The 15683-nt window shown below is 46.3% G+C and overlaps 1 protein-coding gene across 1 annotated transcript in view; it reads right to left on the reverse strand.

Moving 5' to 3' along the window:
• The window catches only part of FGF18 (fibroblast growth factor 18), a 71188-nt gene that overhangs the window by 39124 nt on the left and 16381 nt on the right, over positions 1 to 15683 (reverse strand). The window contains exon 3 of the mRNA XM_061348399.1: positions 4453 to 4633. Within this exon, the coding sequence (XP_061204383.1) occupies positions 4453 to 4633 (181 nt within the window). The remainder of the gene's footprint in view (positions 1 to 4452; positions 4634 to 15683) is intronic.

Below are 15683 nucleotides of genomic sequence, written 5' to 3' on the forward strand. Positions count from 1 at the left end.
CATCTGTTCAGGGTTTGATATCCTGTACCAGGAACACCCATAGGACATAGAGGTAATGCCTGGATGCCGCATGCACACCACCTCTTGAATTTGCTTTCCTCCTCAGTGTGCCTGATCCCATATTTGTTGACAACCCACTAGCAAACCCATGCTTTGTTAACCTCCTGGATCAGGAGCACACCTTCATTCCTGACCTAAACCCTATTGGTCTCAGGGGGAGTCTTCAAGTGGACTTCGCTGGTTCAGGGTCCATCCCCTGGGTGACTGAAGATGATGACAAGGAAAAATGTCATACCTGTGTGCTGCCCCTCACCTGGGGTGGCTTCAAACAAAGCCTCCCATGCTGCAGACAAGAAGCTCTATAAAACTGATGGTTTACAACCTTATAGGGGATCCAAGAGGTTTTGTTTAAACTGTGATAGAGTAGGTCTATGGAAAAAATACCACCGGATAGCAACCTGGAACTTACAGACTAATAATATACATACGTATATCGTGTCCCAGCCTTCAGGACACCCAAGCACTTGCCAGGATAAGTTACCTACACAGAGAGAGCAAACCCAAAGACCCCTCAGGCCCTCCTCATCTCTCCTGATGGCTATCACTTCTCATTGCCCCACAGGACAGCAGTAGCTGGGGATAAACTAAAACAAAAATCATGTGGCCGTGAAATACAAATGAGGCCAAAAAATGCCTTCACCCAACCAAGAGAGCTCTGTCTCCCCAACTGCACCGGATACAAAGATCGTGAGCAAACAGGATAGAATGTCTTCTGCCTTTTGTGAAATGAAAATAAATGAAAGGATCTAAGGTTTCAGGTCACTGATCCCTCTCTTCCCTATCTGTACCATTTATCAGAGGTAGAATATAAAGGTTCCAGGTCCTTTTCTTTTTTTTTTTGTCCACACTTTAATGGTTGTTTTTTCTCCTTCCCCCTTTCATTTTCTTAATGAAAGGACCACTTAGGAACCTGTAAAGTAATAATAAGCTTATACCAGGAATATTGTTTCTCTGGGCCAGTGCAAACTTTCTGAATAGGTTGAAGAGATTAAAGTAAAAAAGCAATCTGTAAATAGATCAGTCCTCTAATTAGTTTATAGTGTGTTAAGAGATAATATTTTGCTCACATAGATCATCTGTTATCTGAAGATCTCAGAGCATTTTAGGAACATCAATTACGCCTTAAAAAAAACCCAACCTTGGGAGATAGGTAAGTGTATTTAGATTAATTAGCATTGTTGTGAGCATTATTATTAGATTTAATTTAGTCCAATAATTGACTTATCTATTAAGGGATTCTAATTCATCTGAGAAGGGCTCAAATCCATCTGATTAAAAGAATTACATCGACTCAATTAATTCTATTAACTGACTTAATTTGCTATTTAATAACTCGACACATGGGGCCAGATCTTGGCCCTGAAGAACACACAAACCAAAAATTACATGCAGGAATTATTATGCCAACAGAACTATGCATTGCAGCACACGCGTTTTTCCTTGCACGTGGCATTTGCAAACCTGGGTAAAATATTCCATGGGTTTCCTTAGGGCAGATTCCCCCAGCCTTCTCCCCCCAGACCAGGGCTGGAAGGTCATTGTGCTGCACTCAGGGTGGCTGCCTGGAAATGAGCAATTCACTGCCTGAGAGCTGCCACCTCCCCTCTTTTCTGGACATTCTCTTCTACCAAGAGGTGAGAAGTTTTACAGAAGTCAATAAAACCTTGCAATAAAACTAACCTCCCTTCAAAGGTAGGGCAACCCTCCCACGCCAGCCTTTTGGAAGCTGTATATGTGAAAAAAAAAAAAAAGAAAAAGAAAGAGAGAGAGAGAGAGAGAAAAAAAAGCACCTCTTCACTTGGACACTGTTCTGTAACCAGTTGTGAATGTACGGGAGGAGAGGGGAAAGAGGTGCTAAAATGTTATTAGCTCCCTCATCCTTACAACTCAGTGGTGCTAATTGCTGGTGATGAGCACTGTGGACCCCAGCCACACAAAGCTTCCCGCATTAAGAGTGACTTTGTGTCACCCTTGCCTAATGTTACCTTCTCTTAATGGAACTGAGTTGTTAGGAGAATTCGGGGCTGGAGCCAGCTCATGAGCACCTTTCCCCACATCTCTTTTCTCAGACATTGGCTCTTGCTCATTCTCCCAAAGCCTCCCCCAGGCTGCAATCCTTAGGACATCAATCCACATCACCTCCAACATCATCTCCTCTGCCGGTGGAGACAGGGTTAAAAGAGTGGAGAAGCAGTGGGGCGATGTGGCCAAGACAGGAGCTGGGCACTGTCCAGTTCTGAGCATGGCTGTGGCCCACCGTGCCAGCATAGGCACTAGAAAAGGGGAGAAGAGAAAATGGGCAGGAGGAAAGGCAGCCATCTGCTGCCTGAGAGGAAAGGTGCCCTCCGTCGGAGGAGAATCCAACCAGCAAGACAGAGATGTGGATCAAAAGTCTGCAACTGTTGAGATCCCCAGACCTGGTTTAAGCCTCTCTCTGGTCTTGATCAAAGGTTACTCCATAATAATGCCGCGGGGGGAGGGGTTCCCAGCACATAATGAATCCTGTGTCATTGCCTTTGTATCCAGTTTTGGCTGTAACACAGATGGTTCTCACTTCACTAACTCCGACATCTCTCCCCCCTTCATTATCACAGCTAGGAGCTCTGCGTGGTCACATCCTGGACCTCTGTGTCCCACCTCACTGTCTCCTCGATTATCATGCTCTACGTGTTCCCGTGCCAAGCAAGATGATGCTCAACAGATTTCTGTAACCTTTCAACACGGCTAGGGATGGGAAGGCTTTGCAGCTTGACGCCTCAAGGAGTTTTATTAGGAGGCGCAGGGGAGGGAGCAGGCGGGATGTCAGCAAATGAGCAGAGAACTCCGGGTTGTTCCGAGGATGCCAGCAACCAGGAGCGGAGAGGATTTGGTGGCAAGAAGAGACACAGGCACGGGGGAGCTCCCGAGACGGGCAATCTGAGGCTCTGCAATTGTGCAGCATCACCACCGGTCACGAGCAAGCACGCTCCTGTGTGAAGATTTGTTGTTCAGACACGATTGCATATGTATGAAGGGGACAAGATGGGCTTTGACACATAAATTATCACTTGTCAGCTGCTCACGGGCACACTTCCCTGCTGCACCCCACTGTAAATGCTGCCTTCTTTTATGGAGAGGAAAAACGACATCTCGTTACCTGACAGTCACTGTGGGCAGGAGCGTTTCCTGGGAAGCCAGCAGCCAGCACACAGAGACTGGTTTACATATCAAACCTTAAGAGGATGAATGCAATAAAATGACACAATAATTAGCAGCCAAGTGGCACTTTCTACTCCTGTTTTATCTGGAAATGTGGCCATGACAAAAGACAAAGTTGATGAGACCTCAGGGCAGGGCTTTCTCTGAGAGATGGGTAACTGCACACAACAACAACCCTTCACAACAGCTGTGGGGGTTCATTTCACACCAGCCAGGTGCTGTCTCTGCTGTCACCTCCCATGGCATCACACTGGCAGCAGCTGCCTCCATGCCAGGCACAGTTGTGTACCTCATCGTGCCTGGAGCTCCCCGAGGGAACAACCATTCCCACAGTTTGACCTGCCATGATCGTAACCCACCTCCACCCCACCAGTGCTGCCCTTAAATCAGCCTCACGTGAACATGATGCCAGCTAATGCACACACACGCACATCTCTGCAGCAACGTGTGAACACACAGGCTGTACACAGTAAGAGAAAAAGAACCAGTTTTCTGAACAGACCTAAAATCCTTCCAGCAACCAACCTGAGCAAAACCATCCCTGCCACAACCATCCTGAAACGTACTACAATTACAGAGTTCTCTCATAATTCAGCCTGCTAGCAGCATTTGTAGCACGTTGCTTGTGTGCAAATCACATTGAGAGTAGTGGAACAGGGTGCTAGCCCAGGCAGTGGTTCAATTATTCAAGTTCCTGCAGGATCCACATGCCCTGAGATTCAACTTATGCTCTGGGGTACTCTCAAAGTTCCGACGTCTGGTTAATTCCAGGTCAAACCCAATATCCCTCCATCCAGAAAGATGAGAGTGCTTTACTGAAGCACTAGATTCACCCAACTCGAGCCCAGAGTCCATGGAGCAAGAACATCCCCCATCACCAGCCGGGGTATCATGCATGAATTACAGTCAACAACACTGAGCTCATCCATTGGGCAGAAAAAGATTTTTCCCTTCAAGCACCATCATACCCTAATAAACTGGAGCATGACATGACTGTGGGAGCTGCCTGCAGCTGGGAGCTGGGCTGACGGCCTGCTCCGACACAACAAATGTTCTTAACCTGGAAAGGTTTTTTCCCCTTTTATCCTGTTCTTTTATTGCTCTTCTTATTTCTCTCCCAAGAGGTTCTCAGCCCAACATCCAGGACTAAAGCCTTTGACCTGCAGGCTGGGGGATCCCAGTAAATATTCTTACCATATTTATCTCCATCTTCTCCTTTGGCACTGATCCTCCTGCCGAGCACTTGGATGTGTTTCCCACTTGTCCTGCTGTAGAGCTGATAGAGCCGAAGCTGCTTCCTGCTCACGTCATCCCTCGCTCGCGTCTGGTTCTCCACATGTATCCGAAAATCTACATTCTCCTCGGCAGCAAACATCTGGGAGCGAATGGGGAGAAAGGAGAAAACAGAACAGACCATGAGACAAAACAAGCATCTTCGACAGAAAGATCACACACCAACCTGCCAACAGGCACATGGCACAAGAGGACTCTAATTTGGCTGCCCTTCCCTTGACAGCTGCAGTGTCAGGCACTCAACATGTAACTCTAACCAGAGCTGGCTCTCTACAGAAAGCCATACCTGGGGTTTTACAATCAAATTGTAGGGCTTTTCTTGAGTAAAAACTTCTGCTGGGTCCTGCTTTGATTTAATCCTGGTCAGTCACGCTGGTCATAAATTAGGCTCTCCATTGCATAGGCATAGGTTCTACCAGGATACACGGACACATATGAGAGAGGGGATGGACAACTCCATTTCAGAGATTTTGTGCTTCACCTTCACCAGCTGCATTAATTCCCCAATTAACTGCAGGTACAAAGTCAAGGGGGGAAAAAAACTATTCATCCTGACATTAGCAGACTGGACTCTAGCTTTGCACAGGCATAAAATCTACTACAATCAAAGTGTCATCTGTACATGGGCACTCTCCTGCATAACTTTTTGCCAGCTCTGCTTTTCAGTGAAGCCAACTCAGTGGTGACCATCCATGGATGCACCTCTGTCCGCCTCAACAGGGCCATGGCCTGGGGTGAGATCACAAGGACCAGTGAGAGCCAAACCAGCACATCCAGCCACGGGGCCGGTATCAGCAGGAGTCTGCTCGCTTGAGCCGTTGCATCTCCTTTTTCTACCAATGGATTAAATTAATCTTAGTTCAACACAGCCTTAAAGTATTACCAGAAACTTTCTCTGACACTTCTCTGGAGATCTTGTTTCTTATCTTAACTGTTCCCAGGAAACACCAAAACAGGATTCCTGCTTTTGCTTCCAGAGACTCATCCTGCCTTGCCCAAGGTTAGAGGACCAGACAACCCAGACCTTCTCAGAGGAGGCTGGGCAGCACACACCTCCAGAAGCACTTAACACCCAAACAATATGAAAGCCCAGAAATGGCTTCATGATCTGTCCCCACAGGCATCTGCACTACAATATCCATGCTGCCAGCTCCAAACTCGCAGATGGACGATATTTTGGTGGCAGACCTCCTTCACAGGACAATAAAGCAATTGGAAACCAAAAGCAAAAGATTATCGAGTGGCACACACACCACATGATAGGCAATATTCATTTGACCAAGACAAAGACCAGTCAAAGTCTATCCATTGCTGGTGAGCTATAAAGCTGGGTACCACTTGCATGTAAGAGACAAAACCCACCATAAAATAAGAATCACATGGGAATTTAATGATGCCCAGCTTTGGGACTGGCAGAGTACCAACATTTACTCCTAGCAGGGTTACTGCTTCTCCTCATAACATATTCCCATTACAGCACACTTGTCCTCCCAACCTAGCATTCTGATATATTGGTGCGAGGATGGAGCTGGCAATACAAATGAGAAACGGTCAATAAATCGTCATTCAGGTCTGTTCCAGGCTAAAACACATAAGTGGCCACAACACACAAACCAGCCCCACTTCAGTCTCCTGCATATGTCATCTCATACCAGCAAATATCCTGAAGACAAATACTCCCTGAAAGTCAAAACCTCAAACAGAACTTTTTAGCATTTCCAGTTATCGAGTAGACACACAGATCAGCAGCAGGAGGAAAACTTTGGGCAGGCAGTGCTGCTTAGCACCAGACCTTCACTAAGCAACCCAAACAAAAACATTACATACAACACAGTGGCAACAGCAATGAGGTTCACAGGGATGTTGCTGCCTTTATGAAATGCTGGGATTATGCTATTTGAATCCCAAATCCTAGAAGAGAAAGAGATTTAACTCTCCCATTTTACAGTCAGAAGTCAGGATGAGACTGCAGGAGCTAAATGCAAGGGCTGAGAAAAGGGAATTCAGGGTCTAACCAGACATTGGAAGTGATGACAGAGGTGACAGATAAGAACTGCACAATTAATGGGAGTGATGCTTCCCCTCTCAGAAAACCAAGGGGGTGCCCCTCTCAGGGCACCAAGAAGCTGTGATCCAATACTGACGATGCAAGTGGAAAAGCAGCCCTGGTACCTGCAGGAGGGCACCGTGGGATGCTGACCAAGCTCATCCCTGTCCCTAACCCAGGCTCTGCTTGCCTTCCTCTCCCCAGGCACCGTGGCTGTGTCTGAGCACAGCAAGCAGGACTCAGCTTTAGACATGAATAATATTAATTTCTTCTTCTTTCTACAAATTTTCTCACTTTCTTTTCAAATTCTATTATTGCAAAGGATGCTAAACTGCTAAAAGCAGAGATGTTTAAATAAAACATTGACAGCCTGCCTCGTACCCACAAAAGCAAAGCTATTTGCAGTTAAGATTCTGGCTCCATCATTTTAAGATTTAAAACAGATTTTAAATCAAGATGACGTCGCTACATTGCTTTCACCACATGTTAATGAATTTCACATTTTTCTAGGAAAGGAAAAAAAAAGACAAAACAGGTGGGATCTGAAGCAGGGGGAAGGGCAGGTTGCTTTGCTTTCCTGGAAACTTCAAACAGAACAGGCAATCTGTTTTCCAAAACATGTTTTAATTCTCTATTTTAGTTGTCTCTTGGGCACTCACACCACAGAGGCCCCAGCTGCAGTGGACCTTGCAGCACCCACGGACCCATCCTGTACTGTGATCTGCTCCCAGCATGGCACAAACATGCCTGCACACATTTGTCACAGTTCTCCTGCCCCAAACCAGCTAATTAAGCATGTCCTACCTTCTCAAGAAGGGCACGCTGCAGCCCAGAGGAATGACATCTCCTCCTGCCCAGGCAGCATCACCTACAACCCCAGCACCTTGTCCAAGCCCAGCAGTAATCGGATATGCAGGGATCAGAGGGAACACAAACCCCACAAATAAAGTCAGCCCAAGGGTGTGCGACTTCACCACTTCCCCAGCAACAGGCCCAGCTCTAACCTGGGGAAAGAAATCCTGAAGGAGGAATGTGCTACAAGCTCTTGCAGCTGACCCATCCCCTGGTCAAGAAGCCATGGTTCAGAGCAGCAGTGAAACCACCAGGATTTAGCTGCTCCTTAAAGATAAGCTCAGACTTATCAACTCTGCTGAAACAGGATGCTCTGCTGGAGTGTGGCCAAGGTGAATTAGCTGTGCCAGCCTGGGCTGCATCTAGCCCGCAGCAGAGCATCAATACTCTAAAATAAAATTTCATGCAGTGTCGATTTCATGAGATAAAACCTACTTGATCATCGTTGAAATCCATTCTCACAGTATCCCTGCCCTAAAGACTATTCCCTCAAGCACTTAACTTTGCTGAGATAAGAAAGTCCAGGTATATACCATAAGAGAGACTCCCTTTCACAAATCTCAAGAAAAATTGTTAACATATGCCTCCTTTGGTAACACTCACTGAAGAAGGTCACCTAAAACCAAGTCATTCCACCCCCAAATGCATTTCCATAACAATCACAACCACACAAAAACAAATGCAGAGGTATCTTTAGTCCCATTCCCACATGAAAACTTCAAGGCTTCCAATTCTGTTCACCAAAGCAATAGAAAACCTCTCTTTTCCCACTATTAATATATTATTACTGCATACAAAAACATGATACACAAAATGACAACCTGGGGTTTTTTGGTCTTTCATTCTGATCATCGACACGTCCATACTGTACATAGCAAAAGCTAAAGATCCTGTATCTTGAGTTCAACACAACAGGTCCCTGACATGAACAGCAGCTTGCACCTTCTAGCTCCGAACCAGCAACATACCCTGTGGGATGCTTCCCAGGGATAGGAAAAGGATTTCCTGCATCACCCTATCTCCTCCAGCATTTTGGTGGGATTTGGGGTTATACTGTGGACTATTTTGCAAATATATCCAACTGGTATGGGTCACCCTCTATGCAGGACCACTTCAGCATCTCAGGATAGTAGGTTTCATTTAACTCCATCTCGTTCTTTGCCAACAGTTTATGCTCTACAAAATCCCAATTGTTAAAACAGAGCATCAAATTTGGTTTCATTTTTATTTTTGCTCTTTTTTCATTTCCAAACAGTTCCTCACCATTTTACTTATTTGTCATTATGTCTTTCAGGGATAACATACAGCTGCACAGACATCATACATATATAGATGGCAATACGGATCTAGGCAAGGGAGTGAATAAAATCCCTTTAGAAACAAGCAGCACCTCAAGCAGCTAAAGCATCAGAAATGCCTCACTCCTGAGAAGAAACAGCTCTCCCATCCCCCACTGTACTTGTCCAATCATTCAAGGTAGGAGCATTTAGTCCTACCTCCTTTCCAAACAGCCACAGAAACCTGAAATGACATCTGTCTTCAGACACAGCCCACCTGGAAGATTTTCAAGTGCTTTTCTTTTTTGCTGAATGATTCTGAAACAATGAGTGGATTTCATTCTAAACATCTTTACAGTGACCCTTCATCTTAAAGAACGACTCTCCTATTTGTGAAATCCCAGGTGGAGAGCAAGGGAAAGATCATTTTGCTGATGCAGCCTACGGCTTCACCATTAAGTAGTCCAAGAAACGCCCAAGAACAGCAAAAGCCTCTGACAGCAGCACTGCGATGTTAGTCCTACACAAGCTTGTGCCACATCTCTGCAAACACCGATGCCTTGTTGTGAACGGAAAGCAATCACACCTCGCCAAGGTCAATGAAACCCTCATGGTGCCAAGCCACGTTTATAGGATTTGGCTTTCCATCCAACCCGCCTCTACACACTTCAACTCTTCTATTTTAAGTTTTCCAGTAAAAGGGGATGTTAATCTGTTATTGTTCATGTCATAAAGCGTTACAGCATGAGATGTCCAAAGCCCATAGCATGGCCAAGTTAGCTGGGAGCTGGACTTCAGAATTTCCTGATTTTTTTGCTATTTATCCTACAGAGCCTCCAAGCCTCATCAGAGAGCAAACCATATGTCATTCCCCAAACTGAACTCGGAATACAAAATCCCTCTTGCTGAGGGCCGTAACAATTGCGTAAGATAAACAAATCAAGCTATTCAAAGTCCTTTCAAACCCCATCTGATAAGCAGGAAATACTTATTACCTTTCAGCCATCAAATCAACCTAATATTAATGATTTTCTCCATGACCTTCTAAACACATGAAAGTTAACTCAATAAGGTCAACAAGAGGATATCCAAGACAGATCTCTCTCAAGTCCGCAAAGGCAAGTAACAAACCACTTTGCTTCCATGACTTTGGCAAAATTCCTCTATGCCAATTACAGCAGGATTTGCTACCTCACCATGACATCCATCCTCGACATACTGTGAAACACAATGCATTCCTTACTTGCTGCTTTTTCCTCCTCTTAACTGCAAAGTCAATCCATCGCCAGGATACTGTTACCTTCAGGTTACATAGCCTAGTTCAAAGCCATATTGAAGTGTATGCACACTGCTCTGACATATTCACTTCTTTGGGCTTAGAAGCACATTTGGAAATGTACCTAACGCAAAGTGCCTCCATATTCAGATGCACAGCAGGAACCTGGAGAGAAGGGAGAGGGCACTTTGGAATGAATCTCTGTGCATCCAACTGGAGAGAGTCTAAGGCATGGCAGTGCCAGAACTGCACAAGTGTAACTAAGCCTTTTGAAATAACAGAACTTAGACCTTTTCTTTGGGGTTTGTTTCTTCTTGCAATCAACAGAAACTTTTTTTTTTCTTGAAAAATAAATATCCAAAAAGCTAAGTTGCACTCTCAATCCTTGGGAAGCATCACCTTGGATGCTGACTCTGTATCCTCCAGGATGCACTGTGAGAAAGGGCAATGCAGTGGGTGCACCATGGAAGCAGTTCTTCAAAATGATGTAGGCCTGAGACTCCATAAATGGCATTTACAAAGTGTTTCACTTTAAATGCTTTTTCAGTTTTGGGGCGTTTGGGTTTGGGTTTTTTTTCAGTGGGAAAAAATATTTCATCAGAGAAGCACAAATGTCCTATTTAAAACCCAGATGCCAAAAGATCTTGCTCCATGAGAGCTGTAGCAGTTTATAGCCCATTCATAAATTGAGTCATGAACCATCTTTTGTCTTTGCTTTCTTAGAAAAAGATTGTTTCAGAAACACTTCCCTAATTTTCTACCTCATATATTTACATCCAGTTCGCCTTTATTTGTTCATGTACCAACAATGTCCTTCAGCTTGCATACTTTTCCTCTGTGTGTTTTTCCTTGTGATGCATTCAGGCTATTTCCTTTTTCCACTCTCTTCCCAACATCCATTTCACCATGCTGGGAAAGAAAGCCAAGCACCAGACCACCTCCACCTCCACCTTCCCTCCTGCATCTACCCTCATCACAGAGTTGCTCCTGCCCACACCAAGGATGGGTGCCAAGCTCTCCCTTTGGCATGGAGACATCAGCCCATCCTGGAGAGAAACCCAGAGCTCCCCTCACTCCTGCACAGATATACTCTGAAACTGAGCCACTCACTTCTTTGGCTTGAGCGTTTTCAATTTGCTGCATTATGTGAAATTCAAGGATGTTTGCTCTTTGTTTAATGCACTCTAAGTGAAGTGTGTGTAGGGATGGAAATGGAAAGAAGGAAACGGGGTGATGAGGGGTCGAGCCTGCCCATCCCTTTGGATTTCAGAAATGTTAAACGAGACCCAAAGAGAAGACATTTCCAGGGCTTAGGAAAGGGGACATACAGCTCAGCGAGGTGACACATACTTGGATCTAAAAGCTGCTCTGCAAGAGGAACTCCTCTTGTCCGGAGAGCTGCCTGCTGCATTCAGAGAGGCACACATTAAACCTCCTTGGCAGCCCCAAATCTCCATTCCCTCTGAAACCCCTGTGGAATACAGCTAGTGCTCAGCCAAACTGCCCAGCACCTCCCCGAGACCCCATCAGCTTTCCAAGCCATGTACCACTGCTATCCATCTCTCCTAACGCAATGAGTCCATCAACCCTCAGAGCACAGACAGCAGCGTTACTGAGCCTGGTATGAAACCACAAGGAAGACGGGAGCAAGTGCCAAAAACCTGGAACCTGAGAGCTTGAGGAAACAAATGTTTTATGGCCCATCAGTCAGTATTTGGCCATTTTCTAGAGAAAGATGACGCCGCCTTCGATAAAACCAAATTTCTCCTTTTGATGATGGAGTAAGCCATAGCCAGAACTATGAAAACGCACCATTTGTGAGATGGTGACATTTTAACTTGTTCCACCCTGGGAAATGGCTCAGTCTGGGGAAGAGTAGGGTTTCAGCCTTCATTAGTGACTTTTAAAGCCCCAGCCATGCTCACGCGCAGGCAGAGAAAGAGAAAGCGCGTGCAGTGAGTGCTCCAGCCGGTACAGAGCATGATGCTGAGGTGCTGCAGTGCAGCTCTCCTGAGCAGCTCCAACACCCTGTCCACCACATCTCCACCTGCATCTGCCCCTTCTCACTGATTCAGAGCAAGGTCACTGGCTGCAGCCCCCAGGTCACATTATTAATACAATTACCACGAGTGAGAGCAGCAAGGGGAGCCCACCCCTGTGCCATCACCTTCCCCCCACAGGAGTCTGCTTGTGCCCTGGTGCAGCAGGGATGTAGCAGCCAAGATGAGCCACCTCCCAGTGCCAAAGGACACCATCTCCCCATGGAACGAGCTCCTGCTACCTGTACTAAAGAAAGCAAACCAGCCCCATGCCTCTCCAATGCAGGGGTATCTGCAGGATGCTCCCCCTTGCCACGAGCTCTTGACAGTTTTGATTATCCAGAAATATAACTCAGACCTTAATTATTTTTCATATTTTTCTCCAGTTGTGATATGTTGTTATTTTTAAACTCAGGGCTGGCATTTGTTACCACAGCTATCAATCAGGCAACGAGCAAGCAGGGCTTTTTCTTTCTTCCTTTCTTTCTTTGTCTTTCTTTTTAATGCTTGTTATATCTCTGCTGTATACTTCCTCTCCACACAGAAATATCCCTTCAAAGCTTGATATTATTGAGCAGCTTTCAACCATGCCCAGCAGAGCCATGTATTCTCTGCATTTGTCTGGCCTTTGTTTCTAGGAATGAAATACCAATGGCTGAACAGTGTGACTTCATTTCACTCCTTCATTCCAATACTTGTTCTATTTCTATCCCACTGGGTCAAACTCACCTATTGTGAGACCTCACCGATTTCAATTACATCAGGGATTAATTTGTTCCATTGCGTTGAAGCTGTTAATACAATCCTTGCTGGCTCTAGATTAGAAAAGGCACGGTGGAGACCTCCCTCGCAGGCAGTGTGTTTAACAGCGGTCTTGATCTTCATTTTTGTTCAGCAGTGGGGTTTTTTTCTTCCCTTTGTGCCCCTTTGCCCCTCTTTTCACAATCTTCCCCTTCCTTTCTCAATTGCCCTTATCAGAACTGGGTGGTCCTTCTGACTTCCACTGTGACTGGCAAAACGCTGCCTTCCAAAGCTGCTGCCAGGGCTCGTGAGGGAGGTCAGCCTGGAAGGAAGGTCCGACCTGACACCACGCAGATGTGACCACTCCAGCTTTGGAACCTAGTTTGCCCCAGGATCATTTTGAAGGGTCGCTGCATGCCCTCATGCACCCAAAGAGGTCTGCGGGTGCTTGGTTCTGCAGCTCCAGCCATTGGCTGACCACCATCAGTTGACTGAGGTCTCAAGGGGAAAACTGAGATCCTCCATGTAGCAGATGGACGCGCTGAAATGCACATTTGTCACTTAACTGTGGTTGTCCTTTCTGCTGTTCCCAAACTGGGACACATCTGGGCAGAGCTTTAAAACGTCTTATGGGACATCCATGATAGCAGTTTAAGATGACCTGAGCAATCCTGACTCAAAGTTGTTGTTTATCTACCTGACTGTATCTCAGGAAGAGGTACGAATGCAGGGAGACTTGGAGCCCACACTGGTGCAGAGCAGTCAGCTTTGTTTGAGTGCTACAACTCTGTCCCACAAGATCCACTGCTTATCCATTTCAGAATATTCAACTCTGTCTTAGCGAAACCATATTTTTAGGAAATAATGTAATGATTCCAGAATAAAGAGAGTTTCAAAAAGAGAAGTTAGAGGAAGAAAATAGAGGATATTTAAGTAAAACCAAACAGCTCAACAAACAGATTCCTCCCTTGCTTACTGAAATACGGTTCCATGGTGTTCATGAGGTCACCTTAGGCTTCCATGGGGCATCTTTGTGCAGCCTGGGCTGCAAGAATTTGCAAGGGTTAATGCCATAGCTGTAAATAAACTCCCAGACAGAAGCTGGATAGGCTGGGTTTCAGGGCTCCAAATTTGTTCCCATGTTCAGCACCTGGTGTTCCAAAATGTACAATGTTCTGTTTACTTCTGCACTAATTTTATTGGAAGAAATGTAGGAATAAGCTGATCACGTGTCACCCAACTGCTCATTTAGCTCTGCCACTCAACTTAGATCGTGGTGGAGTCATCCAGGGACAGGATGAAGCCCCCACATCCCCTCCAGGCACTGCCCCATCTGCCACTTCCCAACCTCAGCTCAGGTCTCATCCTCTTTGGTGTCAAATATTGCCTGAACAGCATCACTTTGTAACCACACGGACAGCTTGTGATCACAGCAACTCAAACCTTGGTGTCAGCAGAAACCCTGGTATCTCCCCAGGACTGAGACCGAACTGTACATTGCTCTGGACACATCCTACCACCCAGATCAAACCCATCCCAAGACACGTAACCCACAGGGAGAAGACAGGGTCAGCTATGGAGGATGTGTTACACTACAATTGCTTTCACAACAGTCCTGAGCTACAAAAATCACTGCTTCCATAAGCCTAAGCTTTCCAAAATTCTCCCTGTTATGGCTGAAATCTCCTGCCATGGCTTCTCCCCAGGTGGTTTTGCTGGGGAAGAGCTACGCTCCCATAGTCGCTGCTTCACCACAGTTATTTCCAACACCATTGAGTTCAACGAGGGTAAAACAAAACCCAGAATAACTGCCTCATTCCCGAGGGGGGCACTCTCTGCTCAGAGGGAGGTTTCAATATTCATTAATTCCCCACGTGCTCTGCTGACCAGTGGCAACATCCTTCAGGCTTCACTGGGGCTGTGTGTGGCTCAGGATCCCTGCATGGCTCTGTGCCCCTGGCACCACTCCCTCCTGCCAGCACCAGGGCATAAGCAGTTTTCAGAAGTAGTTTCATGCCTGTGTCCCTCCTCGCAGCACAGGTATCGCTGCAAAGAGAACAGCCCCAATCAACCTCTCTGGGACCATGGATCACAATGCCAGCAGTTGGATTCAGGGAGTTCAGCATGCTGCAGCTGTCTCTACCTCCTTAACCAAATAGCTTTTCTTAATGGAGGGAATGCTCCTTCTGAACCAAACTGCCCTGATGCACAGGAATTAAAACCATTCAGCAATTCAAATGGTTGTAAGTAGTTGTTGATTAGTTTTTTAGCAGCTGAAACAGGCATTCAAGAAACAAAACCTCCACAGGGAACTGTAAAGTTTCTCCAACCCAAAACATATGAGGAGCAAGCCTGGTCCTGGACCAGGCAGCAGCACAGTAACTCGTGTCTGAACTCACATCATCTGCACAATGAGCTGCAGAGTACACCCCTTTCAAAGCAGACCCAGCAGCATCTTCCAGGATGCTCCTAGAACAATGTAAAAGCCTTTGCATAAAGCATAGGGAGACCTGCAAGGATGACAAACCAGGGTGAGGGGCTGCCCCTCCCCTACCCCACTCGTCACAGGGTACTGCTGAGCCCATGGGTTGTCCCCATTACCCCCTTTCACATGCAGTGGTGGAGGAGCCCAGCCTGGCCACACCAGCTGGGTCGCAGCAGAGACAAGGGCAGTTGTCCCAGCGGGGTGCTCTTGGGAAAAAAGCTGCAGCACCCCACTAAAAATACTTCCCAGCAATTTGTTGGTCTCTTCAAATGAGACCTGAGCCTGATCACTGGAAAACCTGCCAGGTTCAAAGCACTCTGGAGATTTTCTCTGCTTCCCTCCACAGCAGCAGCTTCCTCCCAGGGCAGATGCTCCAGCAGCAAACCCATTTGGCCACGGCACTAGAGCAGAGCAG

Source organism: Neopsephotus bourkii, unplaced genomic scaffold (assembly GCF_033783945.1).
Source record: "Neopsephotus bourkii isolate Nb327-2 ecotype Australia unplaced genomic scaffold, CSIRO-AGI_Nbou_v1 NB_357, whole genome shotgun sequence".
NCBI classification, from domain to species: domain Eukaryota; kingdom Metazoa; phylum Chordata; class Aves; order Psittaciformes; family Psittacidae; genus Neopsephotus; species Neopsephotus bourkii.